Source organism: Sturnira hondurensis, unplaced genomic scaffold (assembly GCF_014824575.4).
Source record: "Sturnira hondurensis isolate 20B ecotype Veracruz unplaced genomic scaffold, ASM1482457v3 Scaffold0004152, whole genome shotgun sequence".
Taxonomy (NCBI): domain Eukaryota; kingdom Metazoa; phylum Chordata; class Mammalia; order Chiroptera; family Phyllostomidae; genus Sturnira; species Sturnira hondurensis.
The window spans coordinates 6,080,177-6,099,603 of NW_028076783.1; the positions used below are offsets into that span (position 1 = coordinate 6,080,177).

Below are 19,427 nucleotides of genomic sequence, written 5' to 3' on the forward strand. Positions count from 1 at the left end.
CATTTCTATTGTGTACAGTACAGTATTCATCTGCTGATGAAATACACACTGTATTTTATTTCGATTTAATATTCTTTTTATATATTTGAATTAACCTTTTTATATTTTTCAGTTTTAAATTTTTAGGTAAAAATAAGTAAAATCATAAATGTTATATAAATACCAATATACCGCAAAGTCCTGCGATATAGTGAAAACTGCGATACAGAATTAGATATATATATTTTTTAAGAACCTACAATACAGTGGAGTTGCAATAAGCGAACCGCGATAGAGCGAGGGGTGACTGTACAAGCATATGTTCATTTAGAAAGTCACAGATATAGAAGATGTGAGCTGGGCTGCGTGGGCTCAGGAAACAAGTTCCAGAGGCAAAAGACAGGCCCTTGGAGCTTTAAAGAAAAAAAAAAAGTAAAGGCATGGGCCTGCTGAAGAGACAGTGGGATGAGTCCTTTGTCTTCAGGGCTTTTATATGGAGGTCTCAGGGGAGTATCTCAATAGGATATTCATCAGCTTTCCATGTGTGTCCTTCCACGGTCATGGTCTTGTCAATGGTGGGCCCGAGAGAAGGGGATCATTAGTCCTTGTGGTTGGTCCTGATGTCAGCCCTGGTGTCATTTCACCTGGCCTGTTTATGGGCCTGGAGCTGAGACATGACTGAGTCCTAGCTGTTATCTCTAGGAGGTGTTGTTTCTAGGGCTCAAGGTGTAAGGGAGTGGTCAGGTGAGTGCTTGTAAGGGAGTCCCAAGAGGCTATTCTGTGGCTTCCTTGTTCCTCCTCTAAGAAGTGGCAGTGGGGACCTACCACATGACTAACCACGTGCCACAGGAGGAAAAGGCAGGTGAGGGTCTGAACTGCCTGAGCAGTGGATACAAAAGATCAGGGGGTCTAAATCACAAGACCAGTGATATGCTAGGGGAGGAATGATCCCCGTGGGGGTTAGGTCCCACCCCAGTTTTGTCATTGCTAGGACCCTGGCTCTTTCCACCTGTACTTGGTGTATTGTTCTTCCTCTGCTCATGTTCAATTGCCTGCTATATCACTATGAGATAAGGTCTGTGAACGTTTTCTACAGGTCAATGGCAAGACTATCAGAAGAAAGTGCTGGTATAATACTCAGCTTTACAGTTCCCAAGGAACTCTGTCCCTGAAACCTTCCATCCACTTTCAGAATGTTTTCCTAGAAGGTGAGGGCAAGAGAGGCAGTTGTAAACAAAACAAAGAACAACGTTCTTCGTTCTTTTGTTCCTGAAACAAACAAAAGATGAGCACTGAGCTTGTCTGGATTCGATCTGCGATCCCGCGCTTAACGATAGAAAAGCCTGACCCACACAAGCTGCTGATGGCGGAGAGGGGCGCGCCTAAGGTGGAGGAGAAACTCAGCGAACCTCGCTGCGCACGCGCATTCGGTCTCTCGCGGGCACAAAGCCCCACTGGGTCGGAAACCTTACGTCAAAGTCTACGTTCAAAGACGTAGGGAGGGCGGCGAGGAAAACGTTGGCTCTAGGATCACGTGATGCAGCAGGAGTGTCGTTGACACCTCCCTCTTCAAGATGGCGTCTCTGCTGCAATCGGAGCGGGTTCTCTACCTAGTCCAGGGAGAAAAGAAGGTTCGGGCCCCTCTCTCGCAGCTCTACTTCTGCCGCTACTGTAGCGAGCTGCGGTCGCTGGAATGTGTGTCTCACGAGGTAACGCAGTCGTCCCAGGAAGAGTATGTGTGTTGGGGGAGGGGGAGAGGAGTTCATACTAGTCACTGCGTCGGGCGGGGAGGTTCTGCGAGCGTGCTGATTGGTCTCTTTTCCGTCACTCAATTCTGCCTGAGCTTTAATTTGCTTGTCGTTTGTCACTTGGAAAGGAGGAGCGGCCTTGGGTGGGGCTGAGCGGATTTTCTGGTTCCAGAGCACCATTTGATTGGACAAACTTGGCTTTGGGGACCCTGGCCCTCTCGTGGGGAGATTGACAATAGGGTGGGTCGGAAAGAAAAGGGTGTGGGCATGCTTAGTTCACGCCACTTGAGTGGGGAGCTACTGTCTTTCAGGATTGATTTGCGCGCAGTGAACGGAGGCATTGTCACTCATGCCCCTCCCATCTGGGAAGTTCTGCCTCTACTTTGGCCAGAAGCTGGGCCCGCCTCCGACTCTGTCGGGCTCAGGCCATGGCCTGCAGCAGGGAAGAGGTTGGGATGGGGGAGCTGAGCAAAAAGCGTTTAGAATGGGGCAGGTCCTGTAAGAAGCTGAGAGTGTTCTGTTCGTGGCGCGTCCCCGGAGGGTAGGGTGCTATCGTCGTTCACAACAAATAGACGTTGGTGGTGGGATTTCTCAGAAGGTGAAAGACCCCACCCCGTAAAAAAAAATCACCAGATCAATAAACTCAGAACTTCTGCAGGGCTTGACACGTCCCGTTTGTTCAGTAAATTTTGAGGATTAAAAGATGAGCAAGACATAAATCCTGTGCTGGAGTAGCTCACAGTCTCAGGAAGGAAAGCTGATAGTAATAATAGGTACAATTAATTGAGAACTTTCTTCGTTCCATATGCTTTACACAATCTCTTTTAATCTTTCAGCAACCTGATGGAAAAAGAAAAGATACCTTTTTAAAAAAATTATTTATTTATCTTTAGAGGGGAAGGGAAAGAGAGAGGAAGAGAAACATCAATGTATGGTTGCTTCTCGTGCAACCCCTGCTGGGAACTGGCCCCTGCCGGGAACTGGCCTGCAACCCAGGCATGTGCCCTGACTGGGAATCGAACCGTGATCTTCTGGTTCACACGCCTGTGCTCAATCCACTGAGCTACACCAGCCAGGGCTAGAAAAGATACCTTTTTAAAAAAGAAAGTTATTTACAGGTAAAGAAATGGTTGCCCTAGATCACAGAGCCAGACATTTGGGGGTCGGAGGGAGAACCAGGATTTGAAAATGAGCTGAGTGACTCAGAACTTGGGTGAAGATCCCTGGACTGTTAAAAATGCATATGAAAAACATATCCAATATTATAAGCCACTTTACATATGATTAAAAATTATTATTTTATTGGGGTATTTTTCACAATATTAAGAATAGTCTGGGAAAGCATTTAAATAATAGAAGAAAGCCCTGCCTGATGTAGCTCAATGAATTGAACGTGGGCCTGAAAATCAAAGGGTTGCTGGTTCAATTCCCAGTGGGAGCACATATATGCCTGGGTTGTGGCCCAGGTTTCCAGTAGGGGGTATGAGGGGCAGCCACACCTTGATGTTTCGTTCCCTTGCTTTCTCCTTCTCTTCCCCCTCTCTAAAAATAAATAAAATCTTTAAGAAATAATAGAAGAAAAACAAATGTCTATATGTATAACATGGCACTGATTTTTCATGGGCTGTTTTTCTCCGATAACACTTTCTGTGTGTGTGCGTGTGCCTAGCTCCTCAGGTCCTTTCCCTTTGAGATGCTTCCCTGTTCCAGCTCCACCCTTAGAATGTACTGGATTAGATTCTCATTTGGCGGTGACTAGGGAGTGCAGTCTTTATGCTGCCTAAGGATGTCTTCAGTTATGCCATTCAGCCTGTAACTGCACCTTTAACACACTGTTGTGTACCTGTGAGAGAGAGGCTGGTAGGGCTTGGGAAAGGATGAGACTAGTGAGGGCTGGAGCAGTCCAGAAAGTTCGATGGAGAACCTAGGTTGGAGCTGCATGTGAAGAGACAAGTGTAATTGGGAAAGGGGCCCCAAGGAATGACTTACATTCTGCCTTTTATGCTGCAAATAGTAGTTAGCAATACTCTATTTTATGTTTTGGGAGATTTTTAAGCTGCAGTTTTATTAATCTTTCAAAGATGGTCCTGTTCATAGCAGATGGTGAAAAGAAGCCAGTTTTTATCATAGTGTCTCTGTTCGAGTGACTCGTCTTCCCTCCTGTAGACTAGACCCCTAGGGTTGTCAAATAGGGTCTATCTACATTTAACCAAATAATTATTCAGACCTTAAAAATACAGAATTTAATGAATTAAATTCATTAAAAATGAATTTAATTTTTACACAAATTTTTTTTTGTGTTTTAAAACACAGCTAAATCGAGTTAAATACAGTAGTAGTTTGGCTTAGTAGTTTAATTTTGCATTTCAATATCTCTGACTGGTTGACTAGCTGACTTTGTAAATGATCATTTATACTGTTCTTCAGTGAACATGTATTGCTTCGGTCATGAGCAAACTTTTTAAGTCTCACAATTTAAATGTCAAACCACTATAATCCAATAAAGCTAAACTAGATAGGAGATTTGAGTACAGTTTCACAAATTAGTTTACTTTATTAATCTGTTCTTTAGATTATTATGGAGTTCTTCTTTTACATAGACAGTTCTTAACAAATCTAATTAATAAAATCCCAATGAAAAGGAAAAGGAAAGATCAGAAAGGAAAAATAGAAGGGATTCAGAAAGTCTGGATGGTTAAAACAAACAGGTGATTGAGGAATAAACCCTAAGCTGAAAACAACTTAGGTTCTTTGCCAGATCAGTGGTCTCTCACCTTCTGCTTCAGTGTAATACACTTTCAGTTGTACTATTCAACAGAGATATATGCACAAAGCTAAATTGAGTTTCTTTCCCTCTGATTTTTTTATTTCTTGTTTCTTTCTAGGTGGACTCCCACTATTGTCCCAGTTGTTTAGAAAATATGCCATCAGCTGAAGCCAAACTAAAAAAGAACAGGTAAGACCAGGATTCATTTTTTGTTTTCCTTAACTATTTTTCTTACTAGCTGGTAAGAAAACACCTATAATGAACTTTACTTTTTAACTAGCTTTTTTTTTCTATTTTTTTCTTTTGCATCACCTGTGACGAAGATGAAATGTCCTTTGACCCTTTAAATAAATGTTCTGTTTCAGAATTAAGAATTATCATGAAGATGATTCAAAGAATTCCCATGTACCCCGTACCCAGTCTTCCCTATTTTTTAAAATTGATTTTAGAGGGGGACGGAGAGAGGGAAAGGCGGAAGGAGATAGGGAGGGATGATAAAAAGACAAACATCAATTTGTCATTCCACTTATTTCTGCATTCATGGGTTGACTCTTGTATGTATGCTGGCCAGGTATTGAACTCATGACCTTGGAGTATTGGAAGGACATTCTAACCAACTGAGCTACTTGGCCAGGGCCTCCCTGTTGTTAACATCTTACATTAGTATGCTATGTTTGTCTCATTAATGAACAATACTGGTACATTATTATTAAATAAGAACACATTTTATTCAGATTTCTTTTTTTTAAGATTTTATTTATTTATCTTAGAGGGGAAGGGAAGGAGAGAGAGAGAGAAATATCAATGTATGGTTGCCTCTCATGTGTCCCCTGCTGGGAACTGGCCTGCAACCCAGGCATGTGCCCTGACTGGGAATCGAACTGAGATTGCGTGGTTTGCAGGCCTGCACTCAATCCACTGAGCTACACCAGCCAGGGCCAGATTTCTTAAATTTTTTCCTAATCTCCTTTTTCTGTTCCAGGATCCTATTCAGGATTTTGAATAGGGGAATGTGTTGGGGGAGGAGGACCACAGAGGTCAAGAGAACATACTCTCAGTATGACTGTCACTGTTGGCATCGAGCCGGATAATCTATCTGGCTTTAGCTGGTGCTTGTTGGGTTTCTCCCATGTGAAGTTACTCTGCACCCCACCCCGCCGCCACCCCTCCACCTTTCTCATGCTGTACTCTTTAGAAGGAAAATCACTGTCACAGCCCACACTTAAATAGTGAGGAGTTTTGCTCCCTTTCTGTAAGGGCTATTTACATAAATTATTTGGGATTACTTTACATAAAAGCTTTTTCTCCCCCATTTATTTGTTTAACCATTGACTGAAGGCAGAATTGGCTCATAGATATTTATTTTACACTTTAGGTTGCAATCCAGTTTTTTGTGGGGTTTTTTTTTGTTGTTGTTCAAAGTGGTCCACCTTTGGTCCCCCGATTCGCTTTCATTGACCATTCAGTAGACTCTTGTATCCCTTTGACTTACCCCAATTGTTGTATGAGGGTTGTTTGTTTATTCTTTAGAGAACTTTCTTTCCAGTAGTATAAGATATTCTGGGTTCATTCTGAATATTCTCTGCCTCAATCCTAGAATGAGCCATTTTTCTAGGAAGCCTTGGTTTCTTTTACTGGAAAGTGGTATCGAAAACCAAGATCTGGGTGGTAGGTGTGCTCATTGCTCCTGGCTGCCATGTGGTATTTCTCTTGACGTGAAAGCCCTTTGCCACCAGTCATGCTCCCACCACCCCAGTGGATGCAGACTATTATTATTTGTCTTTCGTATCTCTGAGAAATCCCTCTGGTAAGCCATATAGTTTTGTATACTGTCCACAGGTTAATTTTACCATTTAATCCTGAAAATATCTCTGTGAGGTGGATACTATTACTACCCTTATTTGAGCATATTATCCAGATGGCAAAATGTCACAGCTACTTGGAGTGATGGAATGGAACTTCAGACCAAGACCAGGACTGCTGGTGAATCTTGGTGATCTCAGGCGTGGGAAACTTTAAAGCAACAGGGTATCAGGGCCCCGGAAGAGGGAATGTTGGCCGAGCACCTGGAGGACTATGCCAGAAAGCCCTGAAAATGCAGTGCTGCTGAACCGTCTCAGTTGGAGGGCATTGTTTGGTGCCTCCTTCAGCTCTCTGGCACAGCAAGCAAGCAGTTGTCTTCCAGACCAGTTTCACATCGTGCATTGTTGCCATTATTTTCCGTTGTGCAGTTGGTCTGCTGTCTCTCAAGGCAGGAGCTCCGATGTTTCTGTTGTCCTCCAAACTCCTTGTGTTCTGAATGAGCGTGAAAGGAGTCTGAAAGCAGTTAACTGCAGATCGTTAGCACTGGTTCCCTCTGTGGAGGCTCTAATTCTTCAGGAACTTTGGTGATGATTGCTTTTTATTTTTTAAATAATGAACATACAGTACTTTTGAAATTTCAAAACAAAGTTTGCAAGAGTTACAAGAATACTTTGTTAGTTCTTTGTGTTTAAGAGACACTTCTCCTTTAATTTCTAATAATTTCTATTCTCTCTTGAGTTTCTAACACCTAGAACAATATCTGATACTAGTAGGTGCTTGGTAATACTTGTTGAGTGAATGAATTGTATTTTTTCTATCACAGGTGTGCCAACTGCTTTGACTGTCCCGGATGCATGCACACGCTCTCCACCCGGGCAACCAGCATCTCCACACAGCTTCCAGATGACCCAGCCAAGACCACCATGAAGAAAGCCTATTACCTGGCCTGTGGGTTTTGTCGTTGGACATCTAGAGACGTGGGCATGGCAGACAAGTCTGTGGGTGAGTGACGAAGACTTCAACATGAGATGTGAAATTAGTAGTGCTGTAATGGTCCACAGATGATTATTTGTTACCTCGTGGGTAGAAGGAGCTAAATTTAGAGTATATTGACAGTAACTCTTTTGCATTCCCAAATTCTCATGTTTATGGATAATAATTCATCTAAGATTAGGTTAATTAGTTTTCTTAGAGTTGGTAAAATAGCTTTTATAAATCTGACATTTTCTCAAACTCAAAATATGGATGCTTTTTATAAAAAATAAATGCTCCTGCCCTGGCTGGTGTAGCTCAGTGGATTGAGCGTGAGCCTGCGAACCACACCATTGCGGTTCGATTCCCAATCAGGGCACATGCCTGGGTTGCAGGCCAGTTCCCAGCAGGGGACACACGAGAGGCAACCGTACATTAATATTTCTCTCCCTCTCTTCTTCCCTTCCCTTCTGAAGATAAATAAATAAATAAAATCTTTAAAAAAAATAAATGCTCCTGCCCTGGCTGGTGTGGCTCAGTGGATTGAGCACGGACTGCGAACCAAAGGGTCGCCAGTTTGATTCCCAGTCAGGGCACGTGCCTGGTTGTAGGCCAGTTCCCATTGGGGGGTCACATGAGAGACAGCCACACATTGATGTTTTTTTTCCCTTTCTTCCTCCCTCCCTCCCCCTCTCTCTAAAAATAAATAAATAAAATCTTTTAAAAAAATTCTCCTGATGAAAAAACCAGCCAGGGCTCACTTCTTGCACTTTAGAAAGTAGAAACACTCTTTATACAATCAGTTCAAAATCTTGAGTTGCCGTATAATTTTTATATAAATAGTAGCATTGCTAAGTCTGCTGTCTTTTTTCTTTCTGAATTCCATTTAATTTTCTGAAAACTTTTAGATGTATTAAAAACTTACCATTTGTGAATTTTCATAAAAGATCTTTGTTTACTAAAATATGAGGGAAACTCATAACAAACTCGTTAGGTCATATGATATAACTAAAATGAAGATAGATAATTCTTTTTTTTTAAAATTAATTTGTCACAGTGGTTCTTTTTTTTTTTAAAGATTTTATTTATTTATCTTTAGAGGGGAAGGGAAGGAGAGAGGGAGAGAAACATCAATGTATGGTTGCCTCTCGTGTGTCCCCTGTTGGGAACTGGCCTGCAACCCAGGCATGTGCCCTGACTGGGAATCCAACCGAGATCATCTGATTCGCAGGCCTGTGCTCAATCCACTGAGCCACACCAGCCAGGGCGAAGATAGAAAATTCTTTACACAGTATGAAAGGAAATATGGATGATGTTTCTTTAGATGCAGCACTGTTCTTAAAAATTTAATCCTTGGGCCCTGGCTGATGTGGCTCAGTGGATTGAGTGCCAGCCTGTGAACCAAGGGGTTGCCAGTTTTATTCCCAGTCAGAGTACATGCCTGCATTGCAGGCCAGGTCCCCTGTTGGGAGTGTTTGAGAGGCACCCACACATTGATGTTTGTCTTTCTCTTTTTCCTTCCCCTCTCTCTAAAAATAAATTTTAAAATATTTTTAAAATTTAATCCTTGATTCTGTTTACTTTGCCTCTTGGTTTAGAGTGCTTGAGTTCTCAGTTGTTCTTTTTTTTTTAAGTTTAAATTATGCGTTTTCTTTTTTTTAATTTAATTCTTGTTCAAGTACAGTTTTCTGTCTTATATTCCCAGCCCTGTCCCCCTCAGTGCTCCCCACCTCCCTCCCATTTCCCCCCCCACCTTAGTTATTGTCCATGTGTCCTTTATACTTGTTCATGTGAGTCCATCCCCTTTTCCCCTGTGATTCTCTCCCCTCTTCCCTCTGGTCCCTGTCAGCTTGTTTGTTCTTTTGACCTCGAACATTAAGTTGATAAAATATTCTTCAAAAACAAAAAATGTTAACTAAACAAGCATATCTTAGTTTCTTAAAAATGCTCATTGGTGGGTAGGTATTTCCTGAAATGTGACTTATTTTAAAATGACTTCATAGCAGCTCTTTAGATTTTGAGTAAATATTTGTACCTATATGTTTTAATTTCAATGTAGCAAGCGAGTTGTTTGAATTTGCTTATGAATTTAAGTTAAACATTAAAAAAAAACCCTCAAAGTGGCAAACATAGTATATGCCTCAGTGAGTTAAAGTGTATATTTCCATGTTTGTATTGTGTCTCTTCATAGCAAATTAAAGAAACAAAACCTACAAATCCAAATAGATTTCTCAATTTGGTCCTCTGTAAGTGCATGTTTATGCCTTTTGGATTGTGAGCCTTTAAGACTAGAGAATTTTTCAGAACTTAAAATCTGCACTTGCTTTTAGAAAATCTTTTTCTTCTAGGGGACTTGACAATGATAATTGAGTTGTAGGAGCTCTTAAAAGAGCACAGATAATTTCATTTTTCCATGATGTGGTGGGCATCTAGGAGCTCTAAATCCACTTCAGTGGGAACCATTTGTTTTTAAGTGAGTCGTCGTGTCAGCGATGCGCAGGGAAAACATACAGTGGCATCTTTACGTCTCCCTAATGGCTCTTCAGGGTTAATCACCACTTCTACAGAAGCAATTAGGTAGCACATTCAGATTTTTAAAGATACTACAACTAAAACATTTCTTCTGCATAATTATTTTTTCCTGGTTGCCTTAAATAGACAACTTTTAAAATATGAATAATGTACGGAAGGATGTTTTTGCTGCCATTTCTTGCAAGTATAGTGGCACCTTCAGCAAGAGTCTTTTTTGTTTTGAAAAAAGTTATTTTAACTTACATGTATAATTCACATTCATGTATTTATCATCCAGTTTGAGAAAGTAAATACAATCAAACAGTTGAAAGCGCTTGTGTTGCCCCTAACACATCCCCCTCCCCCTGGAGAGAGGAGTCGTCACTTCTCGGTGTCCACGTGTGCCTTTATGCTTCTCCACCTGTGTGTTTAGCCACCAGAGAGTAATGTTTTTCAGTGTGCACCACGTGGAGACTTGCTGTGTGTGTCCTGCTGCAACCCTTCTCCATCAGTGTTACACTCGTAGTAGTGGTTGGTTTTGTGCGTGACTTACGCAGTTGACTTACTTAGACCCCCCCTTCATGGGCATTTAGGTGGCTGTCAGTTTTTCCCTTTCAACACGGTACCATCAGAAACATTCCTGTCTGCATCTCCTGAGTCCCAAGAGTAAGGGTTCTCTGTAACTAAAATTGCTGGTTTTAAGTTGTGTACACTTTCAGCTCTGTGAAATGGTTTACCAGTTTCCCCCCCACCCACACAAGTAATGTGTAAGAGCAGGCCACCCCTCACTTTAGGTCCTTGGTGGTCCTTAGTATTGTTTTTCCAGATGATTGTGAAATGGTATCTCATTACAGTTAATTTTTTCAGTTTTTTTTATTAGCTTTGCTGAGGTATCGCTTACCGGTTTTAAGTGTAGGCTTCTAGGGTTTTTGACAGATACGTGTGCTTGCGTAGCCACCACCAGGGTCCTGTTGCAGACCAACTCCAGCGCCCCAGAGTTTCCTCGGGCCCCTTTGTAGTCAGTCTCTTCCCCGACCCCTTGGCTTCTGGCCCCCAATTCACTTTCTGTCGCTGTCATTTTGCCTGTTACAGAATTTTATGTAATTGGAGTCTTCTAGTACGTACTCTTTGATGTCTATCTTGTTTCACCTAGTCTGATACTTTGGAGGTTCACACATGGTTTTGTTTTTTACTGTTGAGTAGTATATCTGTTGTGTGGATGTATTGGCTTGGCCAGAAAGTCTGTATAGTTTTTTCCATAAAATAAAAGACACATTTTTCATTTTCACAATAACTTGATTGATTTGGATATTTTGAGTATGTCGGCTATCTCTTGCATGGTATAACATTAATTGTTCTCAGTAAATGTCTGGATTTTATGACTTGCAACTTCAGCTGGTCTCCCTGACCTTGGAGCATTGTCCAGTGAGAAATCTCCAGCACGAAACTTCACAAACTACTTCGGACACATTCCATCAGTCACAGAACTTTCTCCATACCCTGCATGAATCTGCTTTTGCTTTTTTACCCTTCCTGAAATAATAATGCATGGTATGCCAAAACTGTTGCGTATTTTCTTCCATCTTCAATATTAAAATGTCTACACAAAAATTCACCTATTTTGGTAACTTTTCTTTTAATGCACACTGATATGACAGCTGTTACAATACAATCTAACAAAATTTATTTTTTTGAGTGAAGTTAAAGACAACTAAGCTCTACTAGAACCATCTTAAGGAAGAAAACATACAAACTTTTCAGCCAACCCAATACTGCAGTTTCTCCAGTAATGGACATCTGGTTTTTTCCAGTTTTAGTCTCATGAATAAAACTGTTAGGAACCTTTGTCTACAAATCTTAGTGTGGATATGTTTTCATTTTCCTTGCTCAGATACCCAGGAGTGGAATTGCTGGGTCATAGGGTGAGGGTATGTTCAACTATAGAAAATGCCAAACTGGTTTCTGGAGTGGCTGTCCCTTTTCAGACCCTCACGTGCAATGTAAGGAGAATTTCAGTTCCTCAGCGACCCTCAGTGTTGGGATGCTTCTTCATTTTAGCCATACCAGTGGGTGTGTAGTGCCTCACCTTACCGTGGTTTTAATGTGCATTTTCTTAATGGGCTTATTTGCCATATATATGTATATATATGTGGTGAAACGTTTGTACAAGTTTTTTGCTTATTTTTAAACTGAGGTTTTGTCTTTTTATTGAGTTTTAACAGTTGTGTATTCTAGATAAAAACCCTTTGTTCATTATATGTTTTGCAAATATTTTCTCTCAGTCTATGACTTGCTGTTTGATTTTCTCAGCAGTGTCCTTTGAAGACTCTGCTAATTTTGATGAGGTCCAAGTTATCGATTTTTTCTTTCACAGTTTGTGTCTTTTGTATCTCAGCGAAGAAACTTAGCTTAACACAAGGTCACTAAGATTTTCACTGGGGTTTTCATCTAGAAAGGTTACAGTTTTAGCTCTTAGTGTAAGTCTGTTGTGCATTTCAGGGTAAGATTTGTGTGCGTAAGTGAGGTAGGTTAGAGGTTTGTTTATTTATTTATTTTTTGGTATGTGGGTATCCAGTTGTTGCAGCACCATTTGTTGAAAGTATTCATTATGGTTTCACTTTAGCTTTCTGGCATAATCTTTCCTATATGATTTATGCTGTTTGTTTCTCATGTAAGAATTTTTTTTCCAAACCAGGGTCATAAAACAGAAATCGCACAGTGTTGCATATAAGAGCAGGACCTCTGGCGTCGGTTCGAATCCTGGCTTTACTACTTCCTAACTGTGGCTTTGGGCAAGTTATTTAACTCTCTGAGCCTCTGTTTTCTCATTTGTAAAAGAAGGCTAATATTGTAATGAAAGTCCGCCCCTCACAGGGTTGTTACAAGAATAAAATGAAGTGAAACTTGTTAGTTGTGCTGGTGATCATTATCACCATTCAAAGAAAAAATTTTATTCTGAGCATTCTGGTCTATATAATTTTTAGACTCTTTCTTGGAAGTTCTGTGATTTTATGTTTTTAATTTTATATTGTGGCCTGCAGATGACTTACTTTTGTGAAAATAAAATAATCAAATTATAAAGTTCTTATTTAATGCTCCTTTATTTTGCAGCTAGTGGTGGTTGGCAGGAACCTGAAAACCCTCACACTCAGCGGGTGAGTAAAAGGTCATTAGTGAGGGAGTGAAATAAGAAAAGGTGGGGAAGACTGAAGACCTTCTGTTTTATCAGTGGGTGTGGCCTGTGCTTAGAAGTCCTTGACATTTATTTTGGTGTCTGTTACACATGGAAAGTATTCCTCATTGTAGAGCATTAAATCACGATGGCAGGTTTTTCCATTAGGTTCATAGAGAAGCCTGGGTATAGTTTTAGTTCTGTGCTCAAGTTGTGAATTGGAAAAAGGAAATAATATGTTTTTGTTTTTCACATACCCACCAACTAAGTTGAGGTTCCTTTTCTTCTCATATACTCTTGGAAGTATCACGAACATACAGACATCTTAACTCCTGGAAACAGCTCTAGTTTAGAAGATGCCCTTTGACTCAGTAGTGGTTGCTTATAGAGTCATGACTAGAACGTCCCTTAACAGTTCACAGAGAACTGATCTCTGTGGTGTATGTTAGAGCTGACTTGTTTTGCCCCTGAAAGTAGAATGTGAATAATATAATGAAATACTATTGAAATGAAGTATGTACAATCAAATTGCAAATTAACCAATATAATTATCCACTTATGACATCAACAAAAATTACAAATACTGAAAATATACTGGATGATAGTGTGGGGAATTGTACCTTTTTGCATATATTGTTGTTAGTGTGAATTAGTACAAATTTCTTGAGCTCTCAGCAGTACCTACTTGCTAGATTCAGACCTACAAAAATACTTACACTTAAGCACAAAAATATATAATCATCATACATTTATGAAGCACTTACTGTGTGCCAGAGACTGTCCTGGGCAATAGGAATCCATGGTCCCTATCCTCAAGGGAAAACAAAATTAAATAATCCCCAGGTAAAGGAAAAACTAAGTAGCATGAAAGAAGTTGTGCCATGTGGATAGTGATTGGGAGTAGTTATGTCCACATCTAAGGGTGTCACTAAGGTTCTGGGACAGCAGGCACAGAAGGGAAAGGATTCAAGGCAGGGGCAGCATATGCAAGGAGCTCGTAGGTAAGAGAAGCAGAGCAAGTTGCAGACAAGGTGAGTGTGATGAGCAGAGCACAGCGTTGAGCGGCTGGCGAGAAGTATTTGCTGTCGGGCCCTGTAGGACCATGGTAAGGAGTCTGAGAATCCTTTAAAGGGTTTAAGCAAAGACCTGACAGGGTCAGATTAGTGTTTCCCAAATGTAATTGCTACTGAATTGAGAGGACAGGAGTGGGAACCAGGAGACCAGTAAGTACTATCATAGGAAATGATTAAATATCTGCACTGTGTAATAAGATATAGCTTTTAAAAAGAATGAGGTAGATGATGGGATGTTTATAATTCTTTGGGTGGAAAAGAATGTTACAAGTTTTTTTCTTTTTCTTTTTTTAAAAGATTTTATTTATTTACTTTTAGAGAGAGGGGAAGGGAGGGAGAGAAACCTTGATGTGCAAGCGATTGGCTGCCTCCTGCATGCCCCTCCGGCCCACAACCCAGGCGTGTCCCTGATTGGGAATTGAATTGGCGACCTTTCGGTGCACAGGCTGGTGCTCAGTCCACTGAGCCACACCAGCCAGGAAATTTTTCTCTGACATGAAAAATAAAAAGACCTGTATTTATTTTTATGCATATAAAAGCTGTGTGTCTATATGTTTTTTTTAATGTATGAAAAATATAATATCAGACCTTTACCTGTAAGTGTGCAAGAAGGATATCTAAGCTCGAATAGCAGGTACCTTTGGTGAGGACAGACTAGATTTGGGCACGAGAGATAAAAGAGAAGGTTCACTTATTTTTGTGGATTTTTTGAACTCGTCACAATTAATATATTTTATGATTAAAATATATTATGAAAATGAAAATGTGTGATGAGGGAGAAAGTAGAGTGTGAAATAGCACATTCTTAGAAATAGATGGTTCTATGGCCATCAGGAAAAAAATAGCATTTGCAAGGGGAAAGAAGTAATGAAGCAAAAGAACAGTGAGTAGAGAGCACGACATTTCCAAGTCTTTTCATTGCCCAGTTCTTTCTGTTTCTGAGCTTGAAAGTTCCATTTCAATTCCAAAGTAGATCACGTAATGAAGATAAATACTCTTTGAAGAAAAGGGCAAACCTGCCACCTTAATAATTTGTCTTTTCTATTTATTATATGTCTAGTCGGTATAGTTGATTAATTTTTTATGCTTCCTGTTAGCTTTTTTCTGAAACACATACTGAGTCTTTGATCTGTTACAGATGAACAAACTGATTGAATATTACCAGCAGCTTGCTCAGAAAGAGAAGGTGGAACGAGATCGCAAGAAACTGGCACGGCGTAGAAACTACATGCCTTTGGCTTTTTCGGTGAGGACTTTTAGTGCAAAGAGGAGTTTGCCTGTTGTTGATCAGGACCTCTGCGGCATGAAAACAGGGACTGTTTCAGAGGGGGCCATTGTCCCTAGGTTCTGAAGGATGGGTAACAGAGAAAGGCTTCTCAAATTAGAGGGGTTTAAGTCCAGCAGTTACACGTTTGCCATTTCAGTAGTTGTCGTTGAGTGTTGAGGACATTCGTGGTTATTCCTCTGTCATTCCCCTTTCTCTTCTGGTCATCCTCCAAAGAGGCTGAACTTCAGTCTGTGGGCACCGCAGAACCTTTACAGTTTTTGCATATTAGAAACCCAGAAGTGGTTTTCCACCTCTGGTTACAGTTTTGGGGCACTTTCCCGTATTTCTTTAGTATAAAAAACACTGACTTTACACAGCGTATTAGTGTGGTTAAATAAATAGTAATATATACAAGTATGGTTTTTAATAGGAAGTATTTATTGAAGTCATTCTTTACTAGTCTGTATGCTACCGATCAGAAGCAAGAAATAGGAATTTGGAGCTTTTGTTGTTGTCCCCAAGTTTCGTTTGCTCTCACAGAACAGTTGGTTTTCTGTGTGTTTGCTTGGAGCCAAGCAGGTTGGCATTTTGTAAATACCATTTGGCAGGAAGCGAATTAACCAATAAGCGATGTGGCAGTAAGCGATGTGTCAGGCACTGTGCTAAGCACTTAATTGTCACAGCAGTCCTGGGGAATAGGACTGTATACCCCGTTTTACACTGGAGGAAACAAGACAGGTTAAATAATTTGTTTGACTGCTTTTGCATGAGGATTAGTTAGGCCAGCAAAACCCTACAAATTGATGAGGCCCATATAAAAATATCTAGAATATTTTTATCAATATTCTACAAAAGCACTTACAAAACACCTACAGAACTCACAAAGTGCCTACATTTGCCAAAGAGTTTAATGACGTTGTAATGAGTTTTTCTGCGTAGTCCAGTGGTACAAACAGCATGTGCCCCAGCATATTTAGGAAAGGGATTTGAATTAAATGCATCATTCTTCCGACTTTCCCACATGACCTGCCTGCTGTATGAGTTTGCTTCTATCTTATGCTGCATTTTTTTGTCTCTGTTGCAACCTGCTGCTATTTTGGGGCCTACAGCAACATACTATTCATGTAGTGGTAAGTTCTCTTTTATGATTCTTGCTAACCCTGAAGAAGTTAGCAGATGATCACTGGTGTCCAAGAAGACACAGACCATGTGTCTTAGACACTCCACAGAGTTCTGGTCTAAACCATAGCTTAGGTGTGTTCAGATTATAGTAAAAAAAATCTCATTATGTTCAGTTTTACTATATTCATGTAGTTTTAGTCTCCATATTTGGTGCTTTTATTATTATTTTAAGAATGAGATGGTGTGGGGCTATAAATTCCTCTCTTTAAAGGAAGCTTTCAAATTAGTTTCTTTTGGTTTTGTTTGTTTTTTGCTTATTTCCCTGAGCTTCTCATGCTGTCACACCCGAAATTCTTTCTTTTGATAAGTAGAATGTTTAAAGGTGGGATTTCTGATAGGAATTTATGAACTCTGTTTAGGACAAATATGGTCTCGGAACGAGGCTTCAGCGACCACGAGCTGGTGCAACCATCAGTACCCTTGCCGGACTCTCGTAAGTTTGGATGCTACTAAGTGTCTTTGAAGAAAACAAACAGGTATCAAAATGAATATTGAAAGAATGTGAGTTTTACGAAAATAAATAACAGTTGCCAGTGGTGAAGAAGATCCTCATACTTAGAAAAGACCTAAGCAGGAAGAATAGTCTATAATGGAAGAATACTTCAATTTGTGCTATCATAGACTTGAAAGGTAATCAGTGGACCCTTGAAAATGCCTGCTTTTCCTCTTTTAGCCTTAAAGAAGGAGAGGACCAGAAAGAGGTAAAGATTGAGCCAGCTCAAGCTGTAGATGAAGTGGAGCCTCTACCTGAAGACTATTACACAAGACCAGTAAATTTAACAGAGGGTAATTTTACACATGATTTTACTTTGTTTATGTTTTATAACTAATTCTGCTTTTGTTACTTTTATTCCTTGTGATTTGAAATTTTTCCTAGCATAGGAAGTAGTAAAATGAATCATGTCAAAAATGAAATAGATTTAATAGAAGTAGTCATTTGAAGAACTTTCAGATGTCCAATTTGTATATGGTAGTTTTTTGAAGAACACTACTCACAAAAGCAATGTCATTTTATGTAACTTCATATAAGTCTGATGTTGAGCAAGTTCCTAAACTGAGTCTGGTTTCTGCCTCTCATGCTAGTAACCACCCTTCAGCAGCGCCTCTTGCAGCCTGACTTCCAGCCAATCTGTGCTTCTCAGCTCTACCCTCGTCACAAACATCTTCTAATCAAACGGTCCCTGCGCTGCCGGGTAGGTCCTGCCTTCTGTAGAGTTGCCGTTGGTACCAGGGAAAGGCACATACAGTAAACAGGATTGGTAGCTGGCCAGCATCAGAATCTCTGGGATGTAGTAAATAATAGAGAATACATGGGTGTCCTGGCAGTATTTTAAATGCTTTCAACGTAAACCCAACCCTCACAACTCTGTGAGGTACGTACTGTTGTTGCCTCTGCTGTACAGGTGTGGAAACTGAGGTGTCTGGAAATTAGGCTCATAACACTAACCCCTAAAAGAATAGTGAAAAATATATAGCCATTAATTTAGTAGAGAGGACTAGTAAAAAATAATTTAAAATAAAGCAAGAAAGAAGAAAAATTAGTAAAATCCAGGCTCTGGGAATCTATAAAAGAAACAACAGAATTTCTTCAATAAATAAAAAAAAGACACCTTTTAGATCAGTCGTATCTAATAGAATTTCCCGCGATAATGAAAATGTTCTGTATCACTGTCTGTCATGGTTGCCAGTGGTCACATGTGGCTCCTGAGCCCTCAAAATGTGATAGTGCAGCTGAGGAGCTGAATCTTTCATCTTAGTTCGTTTAAATTTCCATGTGTGACAAGTGGCTACTGTTAGTAAATGACAGTGTGAGATTAGAAGAGACTTAAGAGACATATCAAACAGTGTGTAGACTTGATCTAACTCCTGATTCAAACAAAACAAAAAAAGAAGGGGGCCAGAGAAGAAGGCAGGAAGGGAAAGAAGGCAAAGAATGAGGAAGGAATGGAACATTTATGAAACCTTCGGGGAAATTTAAATAGTATCTATATTTTTTATGCTATTAAAAGAATTGTTTATTTTGGGGGGTAATACAAATAATGGTACTTTAAAAATACCTTTATATTTTAGAGATACATATGAAAATATTTGTGGATGAAATCACATAGTGTCATACTTGTTCCAGAATAATCAAGCATGGGGGGTGGATGAGAATGTAGGTGAAACAAGATTGGCCGTTGTGACTGATAAATTGCTAATTGTTGAAGCTGGGTGATGGTGGCACTGAGGGATTTATGCTACTGTTCTGTATTTTTTCTTATATTAGAAAATTTCTATAATGGAAAACCTTTTTTAAAAGAAAGGAAAAGCCTACTTTGAATATAAAGACACATACAGATTAAAAGTAAATGGATGGAGAAAAATAATACCATGTTAACACTAATCCAAAGAAAGCAAGAGTAGCCATGTTAATTTCAGGCAGATCATATTCCATAGTAAGGACTGATAGTTGTCAGGGATAAAGAAGGGCGTACATAATAGGGAACAGGTCAGTTCTCCGAGATAGTAACATTTCTTAGTTGTATATGCCTAACAATAGAGTGTCAAACTGTGTGAGGCAGAAACTGATAGAGCTACACGATGTATTTACTATCATAGTTGCAGACTTCCACACCCCTCTCTTAGAAAAAGAATAGAAATCATACAGTATCTGCTCTCAGATCAAAATGGGATTAAACTGGAAATCAGTAACAGAAAGATCACTGGAAAATCCCCAAACACATGGAGATTAAAGAACTTATTTCTAAATAACACATGGGCCAAAGAAGAAATCTTGAGACATTTAAAAATATTTTTAATTAAATGAGAATGAAACACAACTTATCAAAATTTGTTGGACACAACAAAAGCAGTGGTTGTAGAGATTTATAGTACTGAATGCATATATTAGAAAAGTAGAGCCCTGCCTGGTATGGCTCAGTGGATTGAGCAGAGGCCTGCAACCCAAGGGTTC

The 19,427-nt window shown here is 39.9% G+C and overlaps 1 protein-coding gene across 2 annotated transcripts in view; it reads left to right on the forward strand.

Moving 5' to 3' along the window:
* Window positions 1-1,507: 1,507 nt before the first annotated feature.
* Window positions 1,508-19,427, forward strand: part of DCTN4 (dynactin subunit 4) — a 30,361-nt gene continuing 12,441 nt past the window's right edge. Inside the window, exons 1-9 of one of the 2 annotated variants that reach the window (XM_037044883.1) lie at window positions 1,508-1,688; window positions 4,613-4,683; window positions 7,121-7,299; window positions 12,892-12,935; window positions 15,164-15,271; window positions 16,402-16,422; window positions 16,834-16,907; window positions 17,148-17,260; window positions 17,558-17,667. In XM_037044883.1, the coding sequence (XP_036900778.1) occupies window positions 1,554-1,688; window positions 4,613-4,683; window positions 7,121-7,299; window positions 12,892-12,935; window positions 15,164-15,271; window positions 16,402-16,422; window positions 16,834-16,907; window positions 17,148-17,260; window positions 17,558-17,667 (855 nt within the window). In that variant the 5' untranslated portion in view covers window positions 1,508-1,553. The remainder of the gene's footprint in view (window positions 1,689-4,612; window positions 4,684-7,120; window positions 7,300-12,891; window positions 12,936-15,163; window positions 15,272-16,401; window positions 16,423-16,833; window positions 16,908-17,147; window positions 17,261-17,557; window positions 17,668-19,427) is intronic. The other variant, XM_037044884.1, reaches the window with a different exon arrangement.